This window comes from Leptosomus discolor, chromosome 2, assembly GCF_034619465.1.
Source record: "Leptosomus discolor isolate bLepDis1 chromosome 2, bLepDis1.hap2, whole genome shotgun sequence".
Lineage (NCBI taxonomy): Eukaryota > Metazoa > Chordata > Aves > Leptosomiformes > Leptosomidae > Leptosomus > Leptosomus discolor.
The window spans coordinates 59,739,031-59,766,647 of NC_141392.1; the positions used below are offsets into that span (position 1 = coordinate 59,739,031).

At 39.8% G+C, this 27,617-nt stretch overlaps 1 protein-coding gene across 1 annotated transcript; it reads right to left on the bottom strand.

The window, feature by feature from the left end:
- Positions 1-369: 369 nt before the first annotated feature.
- Positions 370-27,617, bottom strand: SERAC1 (serine active site containing 1). Its single transcript, XM_086461144.1, has 18 exons — positions 27,592-27,617; positions 24,352-24,450; positions 22,777-22,813; positions 22,324-22,460; positions 20,490-20,579; positions 19,427-19,558; positions 17,268-17,389; positions 16,115-16,243; positions 14,643-14,756; positions 12,845-13,007; positions 10,622-10,772; positions 9,712-9,853; positions 8,819-8,919; positions 6,020-6,117; positions 5,298-5,480; positions 4,669-4,812; positions 2,622-2,805; positions 370-987 (listed from the first exon to the last, which is right to left on the bottom strand). The coding sequence occupies exons 2-17, from the start codon at positions 24,440-24,442 to the stop codon at positions 2,669-2,671; spliced, it is 1,971 nt and encodes a 656-aa protein (XP_086317270.1). The 5' UTR covers positions 24,443-24,450; positions 27,592-27,617; the 3' UTR covers positions 370-987; positions 2,622-2,668.

A 27,617-nucleotide genomic window follows, 5' to 3' on the forward strand; every position in this document is an offset into this window, starting at 1 on the left:
GGTCCCCAACTAGACAGGATTAAGGGCATAGTTTGAGACCTAAGGATTGACATAAAAGCGCTATTCTGAATTAACACGACACCAGGGAAGCATAAGAGAGTACGTTTCTCATGGGAAGCAGAAAGGAATGCTATTGCGACAGACCCTCTGGCCCTCAAAGCAATGTCTGTCCACGGTTTCGGAAGCACTTCTGCAAAATCTAAAAGCACAACTGAAAAACTGTTCAGTTTGGCAAAACTGATGACCAGACGTGCCCCCCGGTACCATGCTTCTCACCCAAGATGAAGGTAGACTTTACATTCTTCCAGCATGGGACACTCACTAAAAAATAATGCAGGTCTTCAACAAAAGTGAACACGAGCCAGAGCATTCATTTGGCATATCATTCACCTTTAATACATTTTGTGGAATATCTAGTACAGTTTTAAAAACACATTTCATTATTATATTTAAAAAACCCCAAACCAACGCCAACGACTCCCACCAAATATTAGTTTTAAAAGTTAGACATATATACGTATAGTTACAAAACTGAGAAAGTTGCCTCAAGTGTTCCTGTTACAGTAACAAAACACAGATGCATTTACTGAGGCGAGTGTGTAACTTTATGTGAGGAGCTGAACCCCTGTAAGCCGAAGGCTGTTAAAATCCATACAAGATTTGTCACACTAAACACGCGTTCAGTTGTTACAAGTCTTGTCTATTCACAACGAACTCCACACACCCTCTACTTTGTGAGCACAAAGTGTTCCAGTGTATTTACACTCTGAAGTTTAAACCACAGTGCAAAAAGGATAAACCTCTTCAGAAGTTAGACAGTTCTGTTACATTTTCTATCTGAAATACAGCCATGGAGTGCCTACATCTTGGTTCGGGGGAAAAAACCGCTCTTTTTGCCAGTGTGGCACCGTACACGCTCTGTACTGCTCTTGTGAATTTTACTCCGCAGCTCCAGCAGGTCAAGGCTCAACTCCCAGATGTGGCGTCCTGGGGACAGCCGAGGTGGCCTCAGGAGCTGGCCGGACTGCGACGGCCCCTGGCGCCTGCACCAAGCCCACGCAGAACCGCCAAGCGCAGCCCCCCACTTCGGCAGCTTTCACGGCCGGAATTTTAAGGGCAGTGACACCAGATTCATCTCACGCAAGATGCTAAGAGACGCCTTAAGCCTGTCATCAATACAGGCCTTACTGAACAAGCGGTCAGCCAGGGCAGGACAGCCTAATCCCAGCCTGTCATTTTCAGCCCTTTGTTTTCAGAGAGGGTTGGGGGTGGAAAGAAAGGAAGGAAAGAGACTGCGATTAGACCAGGCTGCTTTCAACTACATTGCAAACTATCTAAGGCCTTAAAAAAGTGACTGAGCGCTGCCTTTTTTTTTTTTTCTAAAAATACTTATTTCTCACCAGTACTGTTACGGTCTCCTTAACGAACAAACTCAAATAAGACAACACTGCTGTTTTTCTCTGTATCTACACCAATACACACACTTGGTCCTCAAGAAACCAAAATGTCTGGGATCTTCTGCATTTCCAGTGGGACCTTATGATCACCTGGATTTCTTTCTGCTTTGCTTTTTCTCTACTCAGATCTCTAAAATCTAAGCATCAGCTTTTTTGCCAGGGCTACCTTTGTCTTACTCCACTTGAGCTTTTTCAATGCTCTTCTTTAAATCAGCTGAAGAAAAAGCTTCTAAATGAGTAACAAGAGCCAGGGATGTCCCAAGAGTAAAGCAAAAGAGCTAAGCCTCTGCTCTGTACCTTCCATGTGAACAAGCACAGAACTGCCCTGAGTCTGACCAGATAGACACTGCCCTAATGAAAGCAAGCTCATGAGTTGCCAAGATGAAGAGAGAAAGGTACAAGGTGGTGAACATTTGTTTTGTTTTCTTGTCATTTATACAGATTAAAACAACTACAGTTGTCTCGGCAAGACAACCTACCAACCTCTCTCTCTCTCACGCTGAAAATAGATGCCATATTTGATGACAAATCTGGGTTGTCTGTTAAAGGCAAATTACAAAAACTCCTGTAATTGTGCCAGTAGAGCAAAATGCCACCTTAATTAACTTAACCCAATTTCTTCAGACTCCAGTCAGATTACTTAACACGGACAGTAAACCAAAGCTGTGAGGCAGCCGCATGCTGCTTCTCCCCTTCTGACACAACAAATAACTGCCCTCAGTTAGTTGTTCTGATCTCTCTAAGACTTCACTCCCAGGTGTATATTTACCTTAACAAGCGCACCTACCCCCAGAGCAAGCTTTTTGTTTGGCTAAAAGGCGACACCCTGGGCACTCTCCATAGCCTAGCTGTGTTGCTCCAGGAGGATATCTGTAGACCAAGTGAAACTTCTCTTCCACTGAATCCCCAATTCCCTCCCAGCCAAACTGCTGGGAAACTTACGTGCATTTTGTTGGCAGATCGTGGTCTAAGCCAACACACATTTTCTTTTTGCCAAGTTTATAGGACTTCGGTTTGTGTTTGTTCTGAATATATTTTAGAAATAAGCTGGAGAGGTGTCTTAAATTGGAGATGTACTGAAAATTATTTTAGCAGCAGATACTATTGACAGAGCATTTTTGTAGTTCTGCAGATCCCCTAACAAATGTTAAGAGAACAACTTACTGTGTTACACCAAATGGAGGAAATAAGCAGTCAAGGATGACAAAAATTCAGTCTCCAAGTTCTTGGGCTAAAACATCCTGAATGAACTTCAATGTACGTTGGTACAGGAAAGCATCTTTCTTCTTCGGCTTACAAATGTTGAGATGATTAACGTCCACTGGAACAAGGTCTCCAATTCCTAACTCTGGGGAAAAGAAAAAAAGATTTAAAAACTACCAAAGTTCACAAGAGCACCTGGACTGAAAAGCACATCTTGCATTAGCAATTTCTCTCTCAAAAGCAACTTCTGTCTTCAGTTCAACGTTTTTGTCTTCATTATTTTTTAATGTGCTAAAAGCATAGATACACACTGTTACAGTCAGGTGGAGCTATACATTGCCTCAAACCCCACACTGGTAAACCATTAGGTCAGAGTTCTACTATATTGGGAATATACAAATGTGCATTTCTCCATATAGACAACTTTGAAGAATCAAAACTTCATTTACCAGCACCTGACTGACAGCAAAGTCCTGGCTAAAGTTTAAGCACCAACATGAACAGGGATAGGGTTTTAATGCGGGGTATCCAGGTTCTGTCACCACTAATTGCCCATATTCCTTGTAAAGCACTTTGAGGTGGAGATTAAAAACGGGACTAGAATGAACCTGAAATATGCCACAAACCACTACACACATTTCCAGGGAAAAGAAAAATCTACTTTGCTTAATTGTAGCATACAAGTAATCCATCTTCAGGTACTGATCCTGGGGCACACTACAGCATTTATTCGCTCCTGACAGCTATCGCTACTAATGAACTTCCCAGTGAGGACACAGACTGCCACATTCTGTTCACTCAGACTCCTCAGAAACCCTCCATTTTGCTTAGAACCCTACACCTTTAACCATGTAAAATCACACTAGAGCAGGACAAAGGTTTGCTTTCACGTGCCCAAGCTGGGACAAAGTGAGCGGCGTGCCACTGAACCGCCATGTACCCTCTAAAGGCTTTCGAGAACTCACGGGCTGCACCGTGTGTCATCTCTAGAAGAGAAATATGCTACAAAATTTCAAGTCCACAGTGCTTATTTCTGCACTCTGTTATTCAGCCTTCCTCTTCGTTTCATTTTGTCAAATCAAAAAAAACCTAACACCCAGTTTTTCAGTCCTTGCCAATAAAATTGCATCAGCAACATTTTTGCAGATAATTGCTTTTTGAGAAGACATACTGAAAATATACTGCTAAATATTGACTCAGGAAAACAGGGATGTATAGTCCACCTTTTTCAGAGCAACTAACCTTGCATTTAACCTAGTGGGTTTAGCTGGTGGAAAGCCTGATCTAAAACCCAACAAAGCAATGGTTTCTGTTCAAGGCCTTACAGGTACCTTGGGCTGTGCAGAAGAAGGTTCAGCTCAGGGAAAACCCAAAAATATCAGACTTAAAACAATCCCCTAAGATGAACACCCATAAACAAAGCAAGAGGAAGAACTGTCTGCTCTTCCCTTCTCCTACAAAAGGCAAAAAGATGAAGGGAACTCTTCAGAAGGCAAACTCTATTGCCTGAGTTCCCGAGATATGGAAGATAAAGGATCCTTCACACTGAAAAACAGCTTTGTGACTTTTTCCTTCCATTAGCAGTTTACTAATTTCATTTCTTATTTTTTAAAGGAGGAAATAGGTGGATTTTGTGGGAGCTTCAGACACACTATTCGGCCTACCTGCACAAGGATAAACCACAGTTACTCCTAATTACACAGTAAAAGGGCTACAACAACGTAACATTAGACCAGGGCCTACCCTGCTATTTCAGCAGCAACTGTTACTCCCATTTAGAAAAATCAAAATAAACAATTGCTATTCTAAGATATAAACGTAGTTGCCTCTGATTTCAGCAGGGAGACTGTAGTTTAAACTCAGGCAAAAGTTTAAACAAAACACCCCACAACCAAACAGGATGTATTTTTCTAAGTCCTTCTACCATAGCATTTATGATCCGTCCTCGTTATTGATGCTTACACGAATACATACAAAATGAAACAAATTCGATGGCTACTTGACTTACCTGCCGATTCCAGAGGTACGACATGCAGTTTTATCATGCTGCCTATGTGTGTTGGTAAGGTTTCTGCAAAACTCAGCACGGAGAATTTCTTATCTTTGGCAAAAGACAGGAAGTCATCATTCAGCTCTTTAAGGGCAGGAGAATCTGAGAAAGAGCAACACAATTTTTGCAGTGTTATCTTGCACGTAAGATTATAGCATCTGTCTGGCAAGACTGCATTCCTAAAGAGGTGTTTTGAAAAAATTAATACTCCAGTAAAAGGAGTGGCGTTTTGTTCATAATCCCTTTTTCCAGCTGTCCTATGCAACAACTGCTTACGGTATAGCATGGAATTTGTTTCAAAGGTAAGGGTCTAAAGTCCAGCACGTGCTGAGTGACCGCATTGCTAAATGGCCCAAGCTACTCTTCTGTAAACTTGTTCTGACTCCCTTTTTTCCCCCCTTGCCTCCGCAATCAGATGGAACAGTTACTCAGAACTCCTTACTGTTATTCAACACACAATCCAAAACACCAAAAGGGGGTTTGTTGGCTTTATCCAGCTTTTTCCTGATAGCACGATTAAAAAAAAAAAGCATCATGAACAGATTAGCATAGATCCCCGTTGTTAAATGGCAGCAAAGTGAGCGTACCCTTGCTGAGTTCTTTAACCTCCACAGATGGGAAGAGAAGATATCTGGCATTTATAGAATATTCAGCCAGCTGGGAACCATGGTGAGGTACGCTATAGAATATGATTCCTCTGGTGTTGTTTACAATTTTATCCATTTCTGGATTCTTGGAAGCATCCACCAGCATCTTTTTGACTAGAAGACCTGGCAACAGAAATGGAATTAATGCAGGGATTTAAACCACTGTGAAAATAATGATCACGCTGTATTATCCATGAAACAACTAGCCGTATTCTTGCCTCAGTTGATTAGTCCTTGGTCTGTCAAATATGTAAGATTAGATTGAAAAAACCCGAACCAAACCCGAGGAGGCATTAAAATAAAATGTCAATGAATGATGCAAATCCAATTTTGGTTTGCTTGAAGTGTGGCTAATGACATTTACTGTATGCCTGATCGTGGAGTAAATTTTGCCTCTGGAATCCCATTTACATGAATTTCAACTCATTGATTTTGTGTTTTTAAATCGACACTGTAAAAACAAACAGCCATAACAATCCTTTCAAAATGTGTATGCTATTGAATAGAAGAAAGTAGAAATCTATTTTCCATTTTTAGGTCTTTGCAAATTTTTTTGGATAAATTATTCTAAATAATTGCATTTCAGACTGAATTTGGTTAACAGCTTATTCTGAAATGTAACAGCAAATAAATACTTTATATCAAACAGGGAACGTGCTTACCACCCATGCTGTGCGATACCCACACCAGAGGTCTGTCTCCTATCCCAGCAGCTCTGAGCTTGTCAAGAAGCTCATTGCTCCTGTAAGCAATAGACTTCCTGCACAGAAAAAGCAAACACAAGCCTGATGAAGCACGATAGGTTAAAAGGCAATTAAAACAGAACAAATTTTCAGTGCTGCATGTTTATGAGAGTGAGTCAAGTACATGAAACATCAACCAACTATTGTTACTGCATTGAAAAAATGCCACAGACTTTTGTAAGGTTGGCTTCACAAGGACAACAGGAATTGAGCTAAATTTGGTTTCTTGCTCTTGCTACAAAGTTTTATTTTCATTTCACTCACTGCTCATCTCCTTCAGCTTTAGTCCAACACATCTCTTAATGGATTTTTAGATAGTTTCATTTGCACACTGTAACAAAATTATGTTTTCATTTTATGAAAGCATCGTCGATGCGTAATTAACTTTATCCCCTGAAACAAGAATATACCTAATGCCTGACAAAAATGTACTTTGCTGAGCAACGCTCAAAATGTGGAGCAATGCTCAGGAATTTAACTAAGTGCGTGATCAAGTGATACATTAAAAAAAAAAAAATAAATCACAGATACAGTCTGTCATATTTCCAGACAATAACATCCAACTGCTTTGTACTAGAATAGTATAAAAGCACAATAATCTCCACGTTATAAGTGAAGAGACTGAGCTCTGGAAAGGATAAGCGATGCGTCAGAGGTCGAAGACGAATCTGTGGTACAACTGAAACAAAACCAATGACAATTCCCAATCCAAGCTTGAAAGTGCAACGTCGTTACTCCTTGCAGCGTAGCAAGGATCAAACACAGAAGACCCTTGGATAATGGGAACATCAGGATATTGGGGCAACCGCTGTGCAAAGTAATTCACTTAATCTCTCTTGGTTCTCAGCATTCTCACTAGAAATTGCTTTTATAACACATATGAAAAGGATACTCAGGTGTGTGTTCTCAGCTGAACAATACGCTTTAGGATAGCTGAGAGACATATAAATTCACTTTTGAAACACTGAATGAGCCTACACTCTTAGAGCAATCATAAGGTTGTGAATCTACTGCTACATCTTTGTTCCTGCTAGAGATCTTCAGTATCTTTCATTTTTTATTAACCATATCAAATTACAAATTAATCAAATACTGTGCTTGGGTGACCATAAATAGCAGGTAATGTAATTTTCCATTTTGTAATGAAAAAGACATTAACTTAAAATAAATACATCCATAAACACATATTACTTACTCCAGACAGACACAGGAAAAAAGTTCTCTTAGAATCACAGAACGTTTAGGTTGGAAAAGACCTTTAAGATCATCGAGTCCAACCGTTAACCCAGCACTGCCAAGCCCACCACTAAACCATGTCCCTAAGCACCACACCTACACGTTTTTTAAACACCTCCAGGGATGGTGACTCCACCATCTCCCTGGGCAGCCTGTTCCAATGTTTACCCACTCTTTGGTAAAGACATTTTTCCTAATATCCATTCTAAACCTCCCCTGGTGCAACCTGAGCCCGTTTCCTCTTGTCCTGTCACTCGTTACTTGGGAGACCGACCCCCACCTCCCTACAACCTCCTCTCAGGTAGCTGTAGAGAGCGATAAGGTCTCCCCTCAGCCTCCTCTTCTCCAGACTAAACAGCTCCAGTTCCCTCAGCTGCTCTTCGCAAGACTTGTGCTCTAGACCCTTCACCAGCTTCGTTGCCCTTCTTTGATGGCAGAACAAGGTACAAGGTCCCTCTGCAAGTTCCAGTCTTCTTTGGACCTTGTACAGGTAACCACCTACACGTATTTTACTGTCATTGTTCCGTCTAATTTCAAATAGGCATACTAACAGCCACATCTTCTTTATTTTTTCCCTGCTTACATACTTTCTTTAATGCAGTAACTGCATTGATCCTTCATATATCCATAGGGAGGAGGGAATGAATAAGTATCAAGTTCCCAGTCTCTTATACACATGCTGATTTTTTTTCTCCCCTACACAAAGGTAATAAATTCTCAGATCCTTAACTTGTGAGCAGTCATGCACATGCCTTCACTGAAGTACACACGTTGAATCTACAGGACTAGTTACACTCTGAAGTATCTGCGTGTTTGGAAGACTCAGCTTAGGATCCGATTTAAAGATCGCTGAACTCAATTACTAAGCCTAAAATCCATTCAAGCCAAATAACCTTCACAGGTTCAAAGTCTTTATTTTTCAGAAGGAATACGTCTGGAGGTGGCATCTTCCTCTGACCTACCCGGTTCACTGTCAATAAACACACAACTCCTCTGACAGGGGCAATTACACTATCTGACCAAACCAGAAAGAGTTGCTGTATTTTATCTATCAAAGACTTATATGAATCTCTGTCCAGGAACTAACACTTCTTGAATAAAATTATATGCTTCATTTTATCAGGAGTATACAGTCACAGTAAAGTGATCTTTTTGCTGTCCTTATGAAGCATTATTGGGTCATTTTAAGTATAAGAAATGCCCCCCCTTAAGATACAAAATTGATGTTGTATTTACATCAACTAATAGCATAACTTAGTGTCTCCCCTACGTACGAAGCGGAACAGACTGTAAGAATTTAGGAATTTGCCACAAGTAGTTACCCACAAGGCTAAAAAGCTCAAGCACACCATGACTGTACCTAGTATTTTCTGAAACTTAATTTTCAGATGCAATAGGAAAAATGAAATGCTGATCCCAAGGATCAGCTCCAAGGTCTCTCTCCCGCCCCCAGCTCCAAACTGCAGACACTACAGTTGTTACCTGTGAGCCTCAACAGGACATTTTGCTTTCCAGTCACTCAAATGGGTGTCATATTCCACAGATATGATTCTAAGGGCAGGACAGTCTGAAGCCAGCCATGTCTAAATTTAAGAAAAGCAAAACCAAAAGGAGCTTATAATTGAAGCACTTAAAACTGTCACAAGCAATTTAACAGCAATGGAGCAAAGATGTTACTATGGGGACAATATCAAGCAAGATTTTTGCTCTCCAGTTAATCCCCGAATACACCTTACACCTGGACTATCATTCTTTTATTACACGCTGGCGAACTCTGGCCCGTTCCACAGCCACAAAGCAGGCAAAGCACGCAGATGGATTAATAACTCGTGCATTCCTGGCTCCCTCTCCCGGGTGAAACAAGAATTACTGGAATTACCAACCAGACTCATCAATTTAAGTTTCAGAGATACTTCGGTGGTTATACCAATGTGAGTTGCTTGAAGCAGTAATTACTTATTTACCAACAATATTTAAGTAGCAATCTGCAAAAACTGAGGTACTCAGACACCTATGTAAGAAAGGATACTTAATTTAAAATGTAATTTTGTGTATCTTTTTCTCAGCAATAATGTTTCATAAAAAAAAAAAAAAAAGAAAAAAAGAGAACATGAGGAAAGCTGCTATTGCCTCCTCTGTCAGTGGCAGGAGAATGATGTTGAGAGCATTACATTTAGCAGGGATTTTCCTTTGCAAGAACAAGCTGTTCAAAAATCCAGCTTGCTAATGAAAATATATCAGGAACTTGTAACCTGCTATACAAGAAGCTCGTTCCAAGTCATTTGAACTGACAGACAGTGTAATTCTAGATCCTCTGGACAGCTCTCCTGAGAAAACATACGAAGCCGCATATGAAAATGTTATTGTCTCTCTACCTTCGGCCAGCACTGGCTATAGTCCTCTTCCCCTTCTGAAGCCTTTTTATCCAAACGCCGGTCAATGTCTTGTTGTCGCCAGGTTTTAAATGCTGCTCCCAAAAGACCATGAACAAAAAGGACGTCTGCTCTGATGGGCTGACTGATACAGAGAAAGGAATTTTTAGAAGATGCATGGTACATACTCTTTTAGCAAATCAAATTTACACAGAACTTTTAACCTAAGGGATGCCAAAATGCTAATTTTAATCTATATGTGATTTCTAATCTTACAGACAACATTTCATGATATTTCAAAGAGAAAGATATAAAAAGAGGTATGGAAAGTACCCACCCCACAAGTCATATTTTTCTATAATGAAAAGCACCATTCTCTCCAGCTACTCTTAATGCAGCTTGGTAGTTTCAGCTTTATCATCAAATTAGATCTTCACTGTAACCTGACTAACACCAATGACCCAGGGAATAGCTGCTACTAAGTGACATACCATGTTGGAGACTGCTTCAGTCCCAGATCCACAATCACTATTAAAAGAGGCTGAAGCTGTAAATTTACTGCATCTTAGGCCAACATGTGCTGCTGTCAACAGAACAGTTACACGGCACTGTATCCCAAGAGAGCCAGTCCAAAGGTTAAATTGTTGCAACACACCCGAAGCAATAATCCATCTCATGTTTGTGTCTGGATTTTTACACGCAGTACAATAATACTCCTTTCACGGCTACAGAGTGCTCCCATCACTTCTGCTGTTCTCCTATGTGAGAATCTAAATTCAGTCCTCCCAACCCACCAAAGAACAGGAGGAGCAGGTGACATGAATACAGCAGCACTCTGATGTCAACTCTTCCAAAGTTTTGTACCTGAACAGCATAACAAGTACAGCATGTACAATACCTCCTTCTGCTTTACCTGCTACGATACTGTGGATGCAAGACATAAACACCATCTGGATACTTTTCTTGCACTGTGTCCCTGTCTAGATTAGCCAAAGCTCTGGATGCATGAGAAGACTGAATGACATGTGGGGATTTCATTACTTCAGCAAGCACAGAAACCCAGCCTACATGGGAAAAATAAAGTGGCAGGTTAACTAATTAGAAACATCATCCAAACAAAAGAATTCAGAAACTTCATCCTTCAAACTATACTTGTGAAAACAGATGTTACAACTTCAGAATGGTAATGGCAAAACAAATTATTCCAATTCACCGTCTTTACTGCAGGAAAGCCAACAATAGATAAGTGGAACCTCCAAAATGCAAAAAGAGAGCGCAGAGAAGGGCAACAAAGCTGGTGAAAGGCCTGGAGAGTAAGTCTTATGAAGAGCGGCTGAGGGAAGTGGGGCTATTTAGTCTTAAGAAAAGGAGGCTGAGGGGAGACCTTATTGCTCTCTACAACTACCTGAGAGGACATTGTAGAGGGGTAGGTGCTGGTCTCTTCTCACAGGTAATCAGTGATAGAACAAGAGGGAACGGAGTTGAGCTGCACCAGGGCAGGTTTAGGCTTGACACGAGGAAAATTTTTTTCACTGAAAGGGTTGTCAGACACTGGAACAGGCTGCCCAGGGAGGTGGTAGAGTCACCATCCCTTCATGTGTTTAAAGGTCGTTCAGATGTGGTGCTTGGTGATATGGTTTAGGGATGTACTTGGTAGAGTAGGGTTGGTGGTTGGTGATTTCAAAGGTCTTTTCCAACCTGAATGATTCTGTGATTCTAAGATGAAGCTTAAAGCATAGAACAGACATAGAAAACAACCCACAGTAATAATGGCAGATGAAAAAAAATGATTCTTCCTGTTGAGAGGACAACCATTTCTATTTTTAAAATCCAGGGTGTGAAAAACTGTTTAAGGAATTAAAATGTCCTCACTATTCTAAAAATAGTATATTATTTATACCTAAGAAACATACAAAAATTAATTAAGGAAACCTTTGAATACATTCCTCAGTAAAATTTTAAGTCATAGCTACCTCAAGAGAAAACAGACACTTTATATACCTAAGATGTAAAATATAGTTTCTTAGACATGCATGGGGACGTTCATAGACTACCGAGAAATGCAAAGGACTATCTTTTATACACACCCAGACACATATATTTCTTTAAAATCCTGATAAATCTTGTTGCTGCTAGCAAGAGCGGTCTATAAATCTCAGCTACATTAAAGTCGAGTTCATAAATAAAACCTGGGAAGACTGTGAAGAGATTTTCAAATGGAGGCCAATTTGAAAAAGAAGAAACAATTTACTTAATGAGCACTGTTTCAAAATCACACACAGTACGTTGTTATTAGGATAGCCAGTATGTTGCTGATTCAAGACAGTTTAGTGCGGAATTAGGAAAAGAATGAATTGACATGTGAGTTTTGTTTAAATGCAAGTACCTTTGAGAGCAGTAAAAAAATTTTTTTTTTTTTTTAAATTTATGTCTTTAGATTACATTTCTAAGCAGAATAGATGATCAAGAATAGATGTTGACCACTGTGCAAGTTCTCCTTCGGAACACCACTATCTAAAATCTATTTTCAGTTCTCCAAATACAATGAAAGACTGCCAAGCTAGTTTTTATTCAAAACTAGCAAGGTCTCTGGTTTTGCATTTCTCTTAAAACATTGGGAATTATTTATTCAGTACAGAACTAGAAGGAATAATTTCATTCTGATATTTAGGGTGTATTAAAAAAGAGAGGCATCAGAGCAAGGCTTAGCAGAAGCAACTAGCCTAACATGAAACAAGGGAGGGCAGGAAGGCAAAAGGTTTTTATTCCAAAAGGTAAGGACTGCAAGCTGGTCTGTTCCTTTACGAGACTAAACCACGTCCAATTAAAAAAATAAAAATAATAATTAAAAAAAAATCAATATACAACGTAGATGGTCTGTAAGAGTAGGAAACTCAAAAGTAGTGCTGACACATATTGGCTACACAGCATATGGGAGTTCTTAATCAAGACCATCTAAACTGACTACGGTTTTTTGTATTAAAAAACCTAACACCACCAACCACCTTCCCACCCCCCCAAATATAAAAGACACACCACTGCCATGGTCTTCTGCATTTTACAAAAGCACTGAATCCTCTGAAAATTTTACAACAGGATCTGGCACTCAGACTGCTTGCACTTGCTCTCCTTTTACCTGCACGTACTATGGATGAATGAAGACGTTCATCCAAAGCCATATTTCCAATAATGCGAATTATGTTTCTTTGTATTTTTGCCGAATCTTTACGTAGCTGGTATATCCTCTGTAGTAGCTGAAGGCCTCCTTTAGCTTCAATTTTATCACAGTGCGAGGAAACCTAGCATTATAAAGTAAACACAACAACAGTAAGTAGATGTTCTGTAAAAGGTTCTTTGAGATGCTGTCAATTCACAAACTAGGGAATTTTAAAGAGCCGATATGATGCAGAGCCCTTATTACACAGAAATTCTTATTAATCTAGGATTCATTATGCCATAGTTGAAGAGGAAGTAAATATTTTAGTATGCTAAATGCATGATTTCTATGGATTTACAACCTGAAAGATGCTGAGTACCATCACTCTACTCTCCTTCACATGTGAGGGAGATAAGATTGCTCTCCACTTGGCATGATCAAATTTCAACTAAAGTTCAACAGTCTGAACAGGACAATTGTCGACATTTGTTAAAGCACTATCTCGACCAGAGCGACTTGCCTTCCTGTTCACCACCTAAAATGCAATCATTATAATCCTTTCTCTTTGAAATACAAAGGTATTTCTACTTTTCTAATAGTACTTCTACAACAGATTCTAGTCCAAGCAGATGAGTATGCACTAATTAGTTGCAGTGTCAACTACTGATACTGGCCAAGTGCTTGCAACTTGAACATGTTGACTATAGTGCTTAAAAATGTCATGGAACTGCTAACGTCCTCAAGTCTGTGGCCTTCAACAAAGAAAGACACACAATCGGAGTAAGTACAGTCACAACTTGTTTAAACCAAAAATCTGGAATATAATAAATTCTAGACTAAGCCAGAATTTCTTCGTATATGGAAGAAGTGAAAGGAATACTGGCAAACTGCACTTCATCCATCCCTACTATCTGTAACAATTTGGTATTCTCAATGCTACCTCTCAATGTTCTACATTTCTGAGTGTGTGCACACTGAGGAGTGCAGCAATAGGAATCAAGAAGACTCACTGTTACACAAAATCTTCCACACTCTTCATCTGCGTTTGCAAAGAATAGTCTGGTCCTGGGAAGAGGCACTGTATCAGCTGTGTGTTGTGCACTATTCTGCCCAAAGGCAGTGACCCTTGAAGGAGGGACCTTTGTGAATAGCCAAGGTTTGCATTTCATTCTGGCTTTCAGTTAGAGTGAATTCACGAGGCTACTTCGCTTTCTGGAAACCTGGCACTAGTTAGATTTAAGAGCTGTAAGAAGAGACCACCTGTAAGCTTGCTGAACTGGTGTACACCAGCTCACACAAATCTACACACCGTTTGCACACCGTCATTGTATCCTAAGTATCATGCTAACTGAGAAGCTGCAGAGTGAAAACCCTATTTCCTCATGATATCTATCTCCAATGACTTTGAGTGCAAGGGGGAGGCAGGCCTACACAGAAAAGACTTGTTAAAGCCACCTGGACTTCAAGCATTCTCTCCTGCTTTTCTGTGTCAGAGCTGCCTTCTACTTGTTGAAAGATACATGCAGGTATATTACATGGGAACTTAAATGGGCTAATTAGAAACAACATCAGAACTTACATACACATCCCACAAGAAAAAATGAGTTAGTTATGCTGCCTTCCAATTCACATAAGTCTCAATTGTCTGAATCTCCTTACAGAAGGGCTGAGGGGTAAGAGACAAGGGAACGGCAACTCCTTCCCAATATATGAGAGAGCATTAGAGAGGAATGTTTATAAATGTAGCTTTTCAGTTTTAGTTTAAAGGACAAATTACCTTAGAATGCTGTACTAAAGCTTGCAAGCAAAAGAGTTCCACTGTCTCTGAAGGGATTTTACTCAACGTCTCACAATATGGAAGTCCATTTCCTCCAAAACACCATAAGCCTCCCTGAAATGAGAATCAGTAAAAATTATACCACATTCCAAATGGCTACATAAAATAGGCATTTCTAAACTAAAAAGCTGTGTGCAATGATCTACAGAAATTGCTCTAAAGAGTGCACAGCATGCATGCATTTTTCAAAATGTACAAATTACGCAACAGTACGCCATAAAAATATCTACTATTTTTAAATGAAAATATTAATAGATTTTCAGTCAGTAGTCTCCATAGTCCACTAACTTCAAAACATACAATGAAGGGGAAAAATGTAGGATTTTCATTCTGTTAATCAATGTCTTCACTTAAATCATTTGTTTAAGCGTAAAGAAAGCAAGAATCAGACTGCATCTAGACTTTCATAGTTGCAAAAATGAGGAGGAAAAAAGGTCTTCAGCACTTAGCATAGTCTCTGAAGATGAGTCTCTCTCAATCATGCAGTAGGAGGGCCAGCACGACCTTAATAACAATTTTCTAGAACAACATGATTATCAAAATGCCCCCATGTGTGGTGTCTTAGCAAAGCTCCCTTTGTAGCAAGAGCTCTGGCTGTGAAAACAATAAAGGAGTCATAGTGAAAGATATTACATGTAATTGTGTCACAGGAAATAAACAGTTATTGCATTTTGAAATCTCTAAATAAAGCCTGTCAGGCATCATTATTAAAATATGACAGTCATTTTTATTACTGTATCTTACAAAAGCCAACGTTCACCAATTTAAAAAATGCCCAAGAGAGAGTGGATGACACTGGCATTACAATCATTATTTTTAAGCAATAACTGCACTTTAAATGGTGCTCCTAAAGCCACTTAAGAGGTTGTTGGACAGACAGGCTTGGAGAATTCCTAGTGTTCAAGTTCAAACAGACCACTAGACTATTCCAGTTCTGGTTTGGGAAAAGTGATCTGTTACAGGGAGGCACTTCCATGTAATATAACTGAGTTAACCATTTAATGGGTGCTAACAACTTATCAGTCTGCTAAGTAAGACTTAATAGAGGTTTAATCATTTCAGCAGTGAAACAACACTCAAACAACAGTAAGATGAAATGTGAAAAAAATCATTTTATGAGCACTGCAAGGGGAATGAAATGTTCTGGACAAAATGTTGAAATACCTGCTTTATGGAAAGGCTTGTAAATAAAGATATAGTCTTTCAGTAGACCATCTAGTACAGCTGGGAAAGGTAAACAAGCTTTCAAGCAGATAGACTACGTAGAAGAAGTTTTACTTATGTTGTATGGTCACAAAGTCTCTTATTTTTCTTCCTCTTATAATGCTCAAAAATATGGAAATAGGTTTGTATCTTTGAGCTCTGCAGGAACAAAGAATCCAAATAGCTCTGTTCTGCAGGTGGGAACTCACCCTTTGTGCAGCAAGAGTCTGACTACTTTCACGCAAAGCAAGAGACGTGAAGTACTGGACACATGGATCAAGATCAGTCTGAGGTAAAGATACTAACAACAAGCGAAGTTCATCTTCTATGGGATAATCCTGTGAGAAGCAAGCACAAATAGCTTTTAGTTCTGTGCAAAGAGTGAAGTAAAACACAGAGAAAAGAAAGATCTGAAATAGTGATATCAGCCACATTAATATAAAGGCCATAAAATATGGACCTTGGACTTGAGTGCTCTGCAGCTTTGGTTTCATTGTTACACCTCTAAAGACTTCGGAAAAAAACCATTCCCCTTGGCACAGGAAGCTTAAAAGTTCACCCTTCATTACGTAGTCATTTTGGTGCTGCTCCATTACAATAACATATCAATTACCAGTGAAAAATACAGACAACATTTCTTTTCATCTTTTATCTTCAAAATATTCATATAAGTGTTTGTTTAATAATCCAGGGTAGGTGACAAAAAAACAGATTCAATTAAGTAATTCACACATAAGTAGATTAAGATGTCAAAAGGAGAAGACAGCAGAATTTTTGGTGAGAGATAGTTGAGTATATCTACATTAGTGATTCAATGTGTTGGCAGAATTTTTCCAGGCAGCAAATCTGCCTAGCATCTGCACTTGGGATTCACACAGTGCACTCAAAATTGTTCCCCTACTTATAAAATCAAGGTTAAAGCTGCGTGCCAGAACACTATCTGGAGCACCACAGCAGCAGAGGATGAAAAGGCCTCCAGGAGTGCTCTCTACGCATCAGATTTCCATCAGTATCAACAAGGCAATCTAGGGTGACTTACTATAAGACTGCTTTGCACTGCCTGTTAGGTACAGACAGGCAGTGCGTGCATCAGGCTGGTAACTGGCTCTAACTTCACTGGTAGCAAATGTGTGATGTGGACACACAACCCAAGAACAACAACTGATCAACCCCGCATCCCTAATTCTTTCCATCGTGCCATTCACTAATGCAGATATACCCCAGGGGTATATCACTATATTATAGTTTTGTATTTTGATCTTAATTTTACTACCCACTAGTTACTTTAGTCAACCACAATGAAAGCACTAAAAACAAGCAAGCAAGCAAAAGCCATCTTGTACCTACTTTACATTTACTTACATTCTTTATTTTTGGCAATGGTGGTGGAGGCAGGAAAAAGCGAAGGTCGATATCTTTGGATCGAGCCAAACCTATAGCAGTCCTTTGATCACAGGTTTGGGCAACCGTACCATACTGATAATCTGTAGTACAAGAACTTCAGTGTTAGGGTTAAAACTGACCTTAAATATTTCATGCAGTTTTAAATGTAGTTGCTGATCTACTTTGTTAATATACTTGAAAACAGAACTGCCTCTCTGCAATCTACGTAAATAAGGTCTGATTTTGTAATTACAAACGCCAAAAGACAAATATTGCAGTTGTTAGACCAGCACTATACTGAACTGAAGACACCTGGGCACTAATTATCCATTATAGACCAGTTTGATAAAGGTCCTCAGATACAAGTTGATCACAAGCAAAAGCAAACATTCCGTGTTGCCACTGCGAAAGGAGTACAGGGACTACAAACCCAAGCTTAATACCCAGGGCTTGAGTTAAAACTTGAAAGGCATATGCGCATTTTTTTCTGCATACAGTATTAAAAACCTGAGCCTTAAATCCAAATGCTGCCAAGACACAGACACCTAATTCCAAATGATACAAAAGCTATGTTGCAATAAAAATGTCAGAAGACACAGAATCAGGCAACCTCAGAAAAGGCAGGATAGCACCAAAGTACAGTTTTAAGTAGCCCTCCCTTACTGAAGATACATGACAGACTTCCAGTTACCCTACTGAAGGGAAAATAGACTTAAAGAGTAACTGCTGTTCCTTTCCAAAACCTACCTACTTTATAGCTGGAAAAACTAAAAATCACATATTGAAATTAAGTGGCAATGTGAAGGAAAAGAAAATATAAAGTGGATCAATACTTACTCTATAAAAATTAGTTTCTATCCTTGTCACCTTGTTACATAATTCTACAACAAAACTGCCAAGCCATCTAAAATACCCTTTTCACAAGCAGTCACAGACTGACCATCCTTTTTCTTTGGTGCAGATCACTTACAGCTGCAAACCGAACTCACTCAAGCTGCGCTTTGGACAAGCAGAATACTGTACTTACTGCTGAACAGTTTGGTGCCAGGTATGAAAAGTTACCATATTTTCAGTCTTCCTTGGACTCAGTTTTGGAGTACCAGTTAAAGAAACAGCCCATTTCCCTCATGAGTTAGTTAGCAAGAATAATTAGCGTTTGCAAAACATACAAATACTACAGCAATGAGCACTACAGGGAAAAGGAGATAGCAAAAAACAACCAGACCCCCAAGTACTGGCCATCTTGTGCACTGTCATCACCTGCTAAGAGTATTTTCCTACAAACACAAGACGGTTACACGAAATTAGTATGCATAGCTTCAGTTTTGGTACAGCCTAGCTTTCAAATGTTTTCAAACACAGGTTTTTGATGTAAACTGCTTGGGGTAAATAATTAGAATTTCATAGATGTAAACTGAAACAAGATAAATCCCATGGCATGGAATTGCACTGGAAGAGTGAAAGGCCCTCAACTGACTGGATTACCAAAATAGCTAGAGTCAAGATTATAGAGTGTCACCTGGTTTATATGGACTAGGAGGATGGAGGGGGGAGGAGGACACACATATACACCCCCCTCCCCCTTTATGTGGGGTTTCTACGATATTCACTGCTAGAGGAACAGGGAGGATTTATTACTATCAAATAATAACAACTAGGATGGAAAATGGCTTACAAATAACGCTTGCACATATAAGTCCTCAATCCTTAGTTTGTCATTACTATCTATTAGCTCCTAATCAATTTTTATGATCTGAACCATGGTCTTAAACCCATTCCCCTACAGAGCCTTATAAAAATCACTGCCAGAACTAGCGACCTTGTTAGCAGCTCCAGTGGAAAAGCTAAGTAACTAATGAACATGAACTGTTCCCCCACACCACGGCCGTGGCTGCAATTCTCTGGCGGGGAAACAGAGAGAGGCCCGCACTGCAGATACACACTGTATCACGGTATTAGGAAAGACGAATTGCTTGAAATGTAAACAAACACACTCCACCATTTTAGACCAAATTTCAAAGTGTATTTACACTCCTTGCAGCTACTAGCCTGTTTTCATGTCGGCAGCAGACTTGCAACAGCTAACTGAGACATCGTCAAGTTTCTGGGATGAAGTAGGCTACATCAGCATACGTTACCATGCCAGTGACTGTTGTTTGCCAGGTCTTGTACTGCCTGCAGCCGGACCTCTTTGTCTTCTGACTGACTTCTCTTTAAGAGAAGCCATAAGGCACATTCATGGTCTTCTCCATCAAATGTACTGAATTGTTCTTTTACCAGGAAACAAATAAAAGCCAAGTTGTTATTAAGGAGCATTTTAACTCCCACGTATCTATTTGTTGAGTAAAAAGAAATGTTTCTTTTGATATTTGAATATTAATCATTAACAGTAATGTAGAGTATAATGTTTTAATATTGAACTAGTACAATAAACAATGACAGAATAGCATTAATAAAATGCCAATCCTTAAATTAATAGGATGGTTTTGATTAATTTTAGTGGCACGAAGTTGACATTTTATATATGTGTTACACGTACACACCCTGGCTGGCACTTACCAACCAGAATTGCCAGCTTCCAGCAGGAGCTGAAAATGATTAGCAGCTCTTGAGGCTCTGACCTTGAACAATTCATTTCACAGCACCACAGCGGAGGTACATATTGTTGTAACCATTTAACAGGTAGTTAAATGAGAACAGATAGTATGCCTCAGAAGCAGTCTCTTACAGGAATTGAAATTCTTATTTTAAATTATTCTGAAAAAGCAGCGACACACCATTACAAAAAGACCGTGCTCCTTCCAGTTAATATTGGCAATTCTGATGAAAGCATAACAATTTTCTAAAATGAAATTTTGAGAGTATTTCATCCCCCAGACACCTTTCGTACACAAAACTGGTATCAAATATTAACCTGGTATCTTAAGCTTCAAATCTCTTCTGAAACAGGAAAAAAAAAAATAATCTCAAATCTCTTCTTAACCATCAACTCTCATTTGCTTTAAGAAAATAAATGGGTTTAATAAATAAAAATATAGTAATATTCTATATTAATACAGAAAATTATAGTAACATTACTATCATTTCAAACACAAAAGAACATGTTAAGCTTGTAAGAAAAATAATTTTACTTTCTAAACCGTTTATGTCTTACTATTCAAAAATAATAATAATAGATAAAGCCATGCTTTCAATACCTACCATTAAAAGGTCTCCGGAAAATTTTAGCTTCTGTTTCTAGAATTTTCCTCACAGCTTTATGGATTTCTTTTCGGGCTTGGTATGTGATCCCTACAAGAGTATTTTTAGATTACTAGAAGTCTGAAAGACAGTTCTATTATATTATTCTTCATATATATATATATATACACACACATATACACAAAGACAAGTGTAAGGTCTTGCACCTGGGAAGACATAATCCAGGAGTGCAGCACAAGCTGGGATCTACCCGGCTGGGAAGCAGCTCTGCGGAAAGTGACCTGGGGGTCCTGGTGGACAACACGCTTAATATGAATGAACAGTGTGCTGCTGTGGCAAAGAAAGCCAACAGGATGCTGGGTGGCATCAACGAGGGCATCACCAGCAGAGATAAAGAAGTCATTATCCCAGTCTACCCAGCACTGATCAGGCCACACCTGGAACACTGTGTTTAGTTCTGGTCCCCGATATACAAAAAAAGATGTGGACAGGCTGGAGGGGGTTCAGAGAAGGGCCACAAAGATGATCAAGGCCTGGGAAGCCTGCCGTATGAGGAAAGGCTGAGAGAACGGGGTTTGTTCAGCCTTGAGAAGAGAGGGCTTAGGGGAGACCTTATCATCATGTTCCACTATTTAAAGGGTGTCTACAAAGATGATGGAGACTCCTTTTTTACAAGGAGTCACATGGAAGACATGAGGGGTGATGGGTACAAGTTACTCCTGTGGACATTCCAACTGAACACAAGAGGAAAATTTTTCACTGTGAGAACAATCAGCCACTGGAATAATCTCCCCAGGGAAGTGGTGGATTCCTCAACATTGGACACTCTAAGATTCGGCTGGACGGGGTGCTGGGCCATCTTGTCTAGAACACGTATTTCCCAAAAATGGTTTGACCAGATGGTCCTTGAGGTCCCTTCCAATCTGGTATCCTATAATCCTATGATAGCATCCTGGGCTGCATCAAGAGAAGTGTGGCCAGCAGGTCGAGGGAGGCGATTCTCCCCCTCTACTCTGCTCTGCTGAGACCCCACCCACAGTGCTGCATCCAGCTCTGGGGTCTCCAGCATAAGAAAGACATGGACCTGCTCGAGCGGGTCCAGAGGAGGGTCATGAAGATGCTCAGGGAACTGGAGCACCTCCCCTATGAGGACAGGCTGAGAAAGTTGGGGTTGTTCAGCCTGGAAAGGAGAAGGCTCCAGGGGGGCCTTACAGCAGCCTTCTAGTACTTAAAGGGGGCCTACAGGAAAGGTGGGGAGGGACTCTTGATCAGGGAGTGTAGTGATAGGATGAGGGATAATGGTTTCAAACTGAGAGAGGGAAGATTTAGACGAGCTATTAGGAAGAAGTTCTTTACTGTGCGGGTGGTGAGACACCAGAACAGGTTGCCCAGAGAAGCTGTGGCTGCCCCCTCCCTGGCAGTGCTCAAGGCCAGGTTGGATGGGGCTTTGAGCAACCTGGTCTGGTGGGAGGTGTACCTGCCCATGGCAGGGGGGTTGGAACTGGATGGTCTTTAAGGTCCCTTCAACCCAAACCATTCTATGATATGATTCTACTATATATATATATATATATATGTGAAATATATATATATACACACACACATATATATAGACATATATATATATAATTATCTTATATATAAAGAACTGTTGGTATAGAACCATGTTTAAAGAAACAGTCAGCAGCTTAAAATAAATTTGGTGACATTGTGAAGAATATTATTTTTGTAACAGATCTCAGGAAACAGATCTTTCCTTATATAAGGGTGACTTCCAGAAACATTCCATTCCTCAAAATTCTATTTTTGGAATCCAAACAACTATGCATCTTACCTTGATATTCACTTGGATTTAGAGAAGTTGTACGTACATATACATAGGATTTAAGTTTTTCTTGATGTATAGCTTGAGTATCAATTTGCAGTAACTTCTTTAAGGACAGGACTTCATATGTAATGAACACAAAACCTCTTTAAATAAAAGAAAACTGCATATGAATACTAATTTTTAAATAATATGGCAAAAGTATATTAACAATCATTTTGGTATCAACCATCCAGATTTTACCAAATATATAACAGTCTGCAGATTGTTTTAATTTAGCAAAGTAGAGAAAAGAATCTAAAATACTTAAAATAAGTAATAACTACAAGGAAATATGCTTTAAAACTATATTCCATCATGTCTACAGGTTCCCTAATATTGTCAGATTTTTTGGAAAGATATGTGAAGTAAAATTTTAACTGGATACATAAGTTGCATACACACTTGTCACTTACAACTTACCCTAGTATAAGCGATCCAGTTAGCTTTGCAATTTTTCCTTGAAAAAACAAAAAATTCAAGTCAAACGAAGTTGTGTGTATCACTTCAATATAAACATAGCTAACATTTGATTACCAGGCAGTAAGAATTTCAGCCACTAAGAATAAGCTTTTTAAAATTTTTCTATTGCTCTCTGGCTTTCAGGAAATCATTATCTAAATTTACAAACAGAGAAAACATTACTTGATTAGAATTTCCTGCTCTCCTAAGCAAGATGGTAAAACATATGCTGGCAGTGCTATTTACTTTGAGAATTGTTACCTATCAATTACATTCATCACTCAGCTACAGGAATTACCAGTACACTTTCTCTGCCTGCATTACTAGCATTCATTTGGAACTCCAGATCATTTTAAGGAGTTAACTTTTCTTACATGGCATGGATATTTCTTCAATGTACAGGAATACATATGTTCTTTGAAAAGGCCTGCAGAAACTCCCTAAGAAAAAATATTTTTAAAATAATTCAATTTGTAAAGCAAATAGTTGAATAAACACATGCCACTTGCAAAAATTTCCCTTTTGAGTCTAAGGACTCTGAAGACTCAAATCTGACAATTTGAGCTATTTTTTCTGGACAAAGTTGAGCTGAGTACAGAGAAACTCTATTAATTAGCAGTAGCAGCAAACCCAATGGAATACATCTCACCTATCATGAATAATTTCTTTTCCTCAGCATGAATTGGGAGATTTGCCCCACAACCACCGCCAACAGGTTCTGTCTTTGCGAGACTGTAAAAATTTTGGCATGCAGACAAGAGGCAGCTACATGCTGAAGAAATAACTGGCAGAGAATGTTGAAAAGGCAAAAAAATGCAATGCTTCCTGTAGAGCAGAAATGGATGTTGGTATAGAACCATGTTTAAAGAAACAGTCAGCAGCTTAAAATAAATTTGGTGACATTGTGAAGAATATTATTTTTGTAACAGATCTCAGGAAACAGATCTTTCCTTATATAAGGGTGACTTCCAGAAACATTCCATTCCTTAAAATTCTATTTTTGGAATCCAAACAACTATGCATCTTACCTTGATATTGATAGGAAATATCCTATCTTTTAATGCTCAGAAATAAACTTTAGAATCATAAGAATTACCATTCTATACAGAAGGCACCAAAGAAAGCAGAGACCAAGCAGGGAAGACTGCAGAACTAATATCAGTAAATAAGTAAGAAGAAACAATAGAAACAAACTTTATTGAAAGTTTAAGGATGTAATTGTTTCATGGCCTGTAGGTTAAAAAAAAAAAAAAAATCAGATACAAAATGGAGTTTAAGATAGTTTAATGAAACTGCATCTGGGAGAGACCCTCATCTCTGATCTACTCCCAGACAATCTGCTGGTGTCATTTTACACATCACTACGCAAAGCAAGGTCAGAAGCAGACATCTACTTTAGGCAAATAAAAGTTTTTGATCAAGGCATTCAGGGATTTAGATCTTTCATATCATTTAATTATGCACGGCATCATACCAATGCAAATTTTGTCCTTTTTATTAACATCTCAGATCAATATGTAACAGAACTGTACTTACTGATATAATTCCATGGTAGGTGTGTTTTTGTGGCTGGACCAGAAGTTCCTATTTGTCTATAACAAAATATGCAATAAGCAGCCACTGACATTCTGTATACTAAAAAAAAAAAAAAAGAGAAAGAGAGAAAAAAGTAATGACTGATTTGAGAATTACAGCAGAAAACATGTAGCAGCTTTCTCTCCTGTCTTTTTACAGCAAAGGTCATGATAGAAAGGTCATGATTTACAGCAAAGGTCACAATAAACCATATTTACGTCATCTCACTTCACATAATATGCTCTAATGAAAGAAGTTGATAAACTCTACTTAACAGGCTGCATTTCAATTACAAGAAAAGTTTAAAGCAGTTTTTCATACAATTATGTGTTACTGTCGATTTTAGCGAGTGTATCTGCCCAATTAACTTCTCTGCTTGTACATCTCCTTTCCTACTTCTTAGTAACTCTCCCTCAAATACCGGAAACGTTCATTCTCCATCAAGACACTACTCAGTATGACATGGGCTTTAATACAACTTGGTAACCAACTGCTATTAAAATTCCTAATTGATTGTGTTAGCAAGTAAGTCTTTAATTTCAACTAACAAATCTCCAAGAACTACTACATATTTTTGCCTTTAAAGGTCAAATCAGACTAATACTTCAAGAATGTAAAGACTCCACAGTTAATAAAAATAAGTATTGGTTCTAAAATGCTCTGACTCTGGGGGCTTGTGAAACTCATAGGGCATGCTTACAGCTAAAACATAGAGGACGCACCTCATTCTAGAAAAATTCTTACCCATGCAAAAGAATGAAAACCTAGTCATAGCCATGAAAAAGAGAACCTTTTCTAAAATTAAGACCTTAGCAATTCAACACTATGAAGACACAGAATATTGACAGACTAATTGCACTGCATTTACTGAATGCTGAAATCAAACTAAGCAGTATTTTTTTTCCAGAGTCACAAACAAGTGTTCCTAATGTATTTTAGAACTACCAAAGCTCTGAATGTAAAAGCAACCCCATGCAAGCATGAATCTTCTTGACAGTAATATGGTCTCCATGAAGGTAGCATCCGAGCGCTTCAGAAATATGAAAGGATTTATTCTTCTGACCTATCTACAATGCAAGACACTGAACTTTCCCCATTTTACAGGTAGGAAAATCAGTTAAGATGCACGCTGCAACTTTCTTACACATTCTAGATACCCCTTGCCTCCTTGAACAAGGGGGACTATTCAGGAGGGACTGTAAAGGAGCCATGCTCTTCAGCCCACGGATCAAGGCTGCATCATAACCACTGCACAATGAAGTTCAAAGAACGTATAGTTATATTAGTCAAGCACTGAAAACCAAGGCAACTGAGGCCAGGCAAAAGCACCAATTGTTGTTTCTACCACTTGCATATATTTACCGTTTCATATATTAGCAAATGTTACTGCCTCTACATTTGATTTATACAAGAAAAACTTACTTAAAGTTATGAAAATATACAAATTTGCTTTGGCAATGCACAACAATCGAATTCTATACATTACTTCTGCTGAAGACTTAATCTCAAGTCTTAATAGATAGAACATGTAGCATTTTTAGTGCAAGAGTTATGCCAAAATCCACAAAGAATATTAAACTTCTATAACAATCACAAAATATATAAAAATCTGTTACTGCACACACTGCAGAAGTAACATGAAATTAATATTTTATGACAGGTGAAATTTTAGTGTCTGCATTGATTATGCTGACTGAAATACTGAATTAAGCTAATTTGTTTAAACAGATTTAAAACCACACCACTATCTATTATATATTCAACAAATCATTATGTTGGAAACACAGGCATCCTTATTAAATGTCAAATTAATTCTGTATCACCACAATAACAACCAAGCCAAAATGATAAAATGTCACGCATGTAAATCTTGATCAATAAATTCGATCTTAAAACATAGGAGCCCCTGACAGTCTCCTTGAATTTCTGGTAATCTCCATGGACTAAAAAAAAGATCTTATATCGCTTTTAATGTTAGTGTCCAATTTCTCTGAACAAGGGGACTTTTGTGTTTGCTTCCATTAATATGTCTTTCTCCTTTTCCTGTTTCCAAAAAAGTTTTCATTTTTTCACTATTCTCTTGCTTGTGTCTGGGAGATTTTGGGAAAATGTCAGCATTACCCCAGCACTGCCACAATCACGACAGACAAGTTTTCAGCTTCTGTCATTTCAGTATCGTGTTTATCCGTTCACTTCAACGGAGTACCCAACGCTGTCAAACACTCCTAAGACTTTAATAATCAGTCCCCTGGAGACACCACCCCCGCCTCCAAACTCTCCGTCTAATCAATGGCAGCTCCTTTACTGCCTTTATTCATAGAACCACAGTATTCACATTCATACTTCTACTTAACCACCGGCTGCAACTGCAACAACAAACACGTAGTTCAGTGCCAGCAGGTGCCACAACTCCCCGAATTCAAAACAGGCCACCTGCAAAGGCAAGCGGCCACCGCGAGCACCACGTCTCTGTCGCCAGGAACCCTCTGCTCGGGCCTGAGGGCAGACCTGCTCGGGCACAGACAGACAGACAGACACGACGCGAAAGGACCCCCTCGGCACCCTCTGTCACCCAGGCTCAGGCAGCTCCGCGCCCCGCAACAAACTCCTGCTCCGGCCCGAGCCGAGGAGGCTGCGCGGTGCCCACGTCCCCGTCACCACCCAGCGCGGGGCAGGCACGCTGCAGCCTCGCAACTAGGGCGCGTTTGTAAAAAAAAAAAAAACCACAATTTTAGGCAACGCAACATCTAAATGGCCGAGGAGCAAAGCGGGGGTAACTCGGCGCCTCTTTCCAAAGGGGGAAAACCCACTGGTTACCTTTCAGGCGCTCACACGGAGCGGGTGGAGCCTGAGGCACCACTGCTACTTCTGGAGGCTTTTGACAAGCGCAGGCTCCCCCCAGGGCCTCCCCGCGGCCGGGAGGGGCCGCGCCGGCCGGCAGGCCCGGGCCCGGAGCCGGGGGTCGGCGCAGGCGAGCTCGCCGCTAAGGGCTCCCGGAGCTGGGGCCATTAAACTAACGATAAACACTGAACCGGGGGTAACTCCCTCACAAACCCTCGGAGGCAAACACGCCCCCCGCTCCGGCAGGCAGTGGCGGCGGAGCCGAGATCCCCCCTGTCCCGCCCCGGAGCCCGGCCCGCCCCCGCCCGCCCGCCCGCCATTACCAAGCCCCCCCGCCCCCCGGGCAAACGCCGCCGCTACCTTCCGCCTCCGCCGCTCCTCCCCGC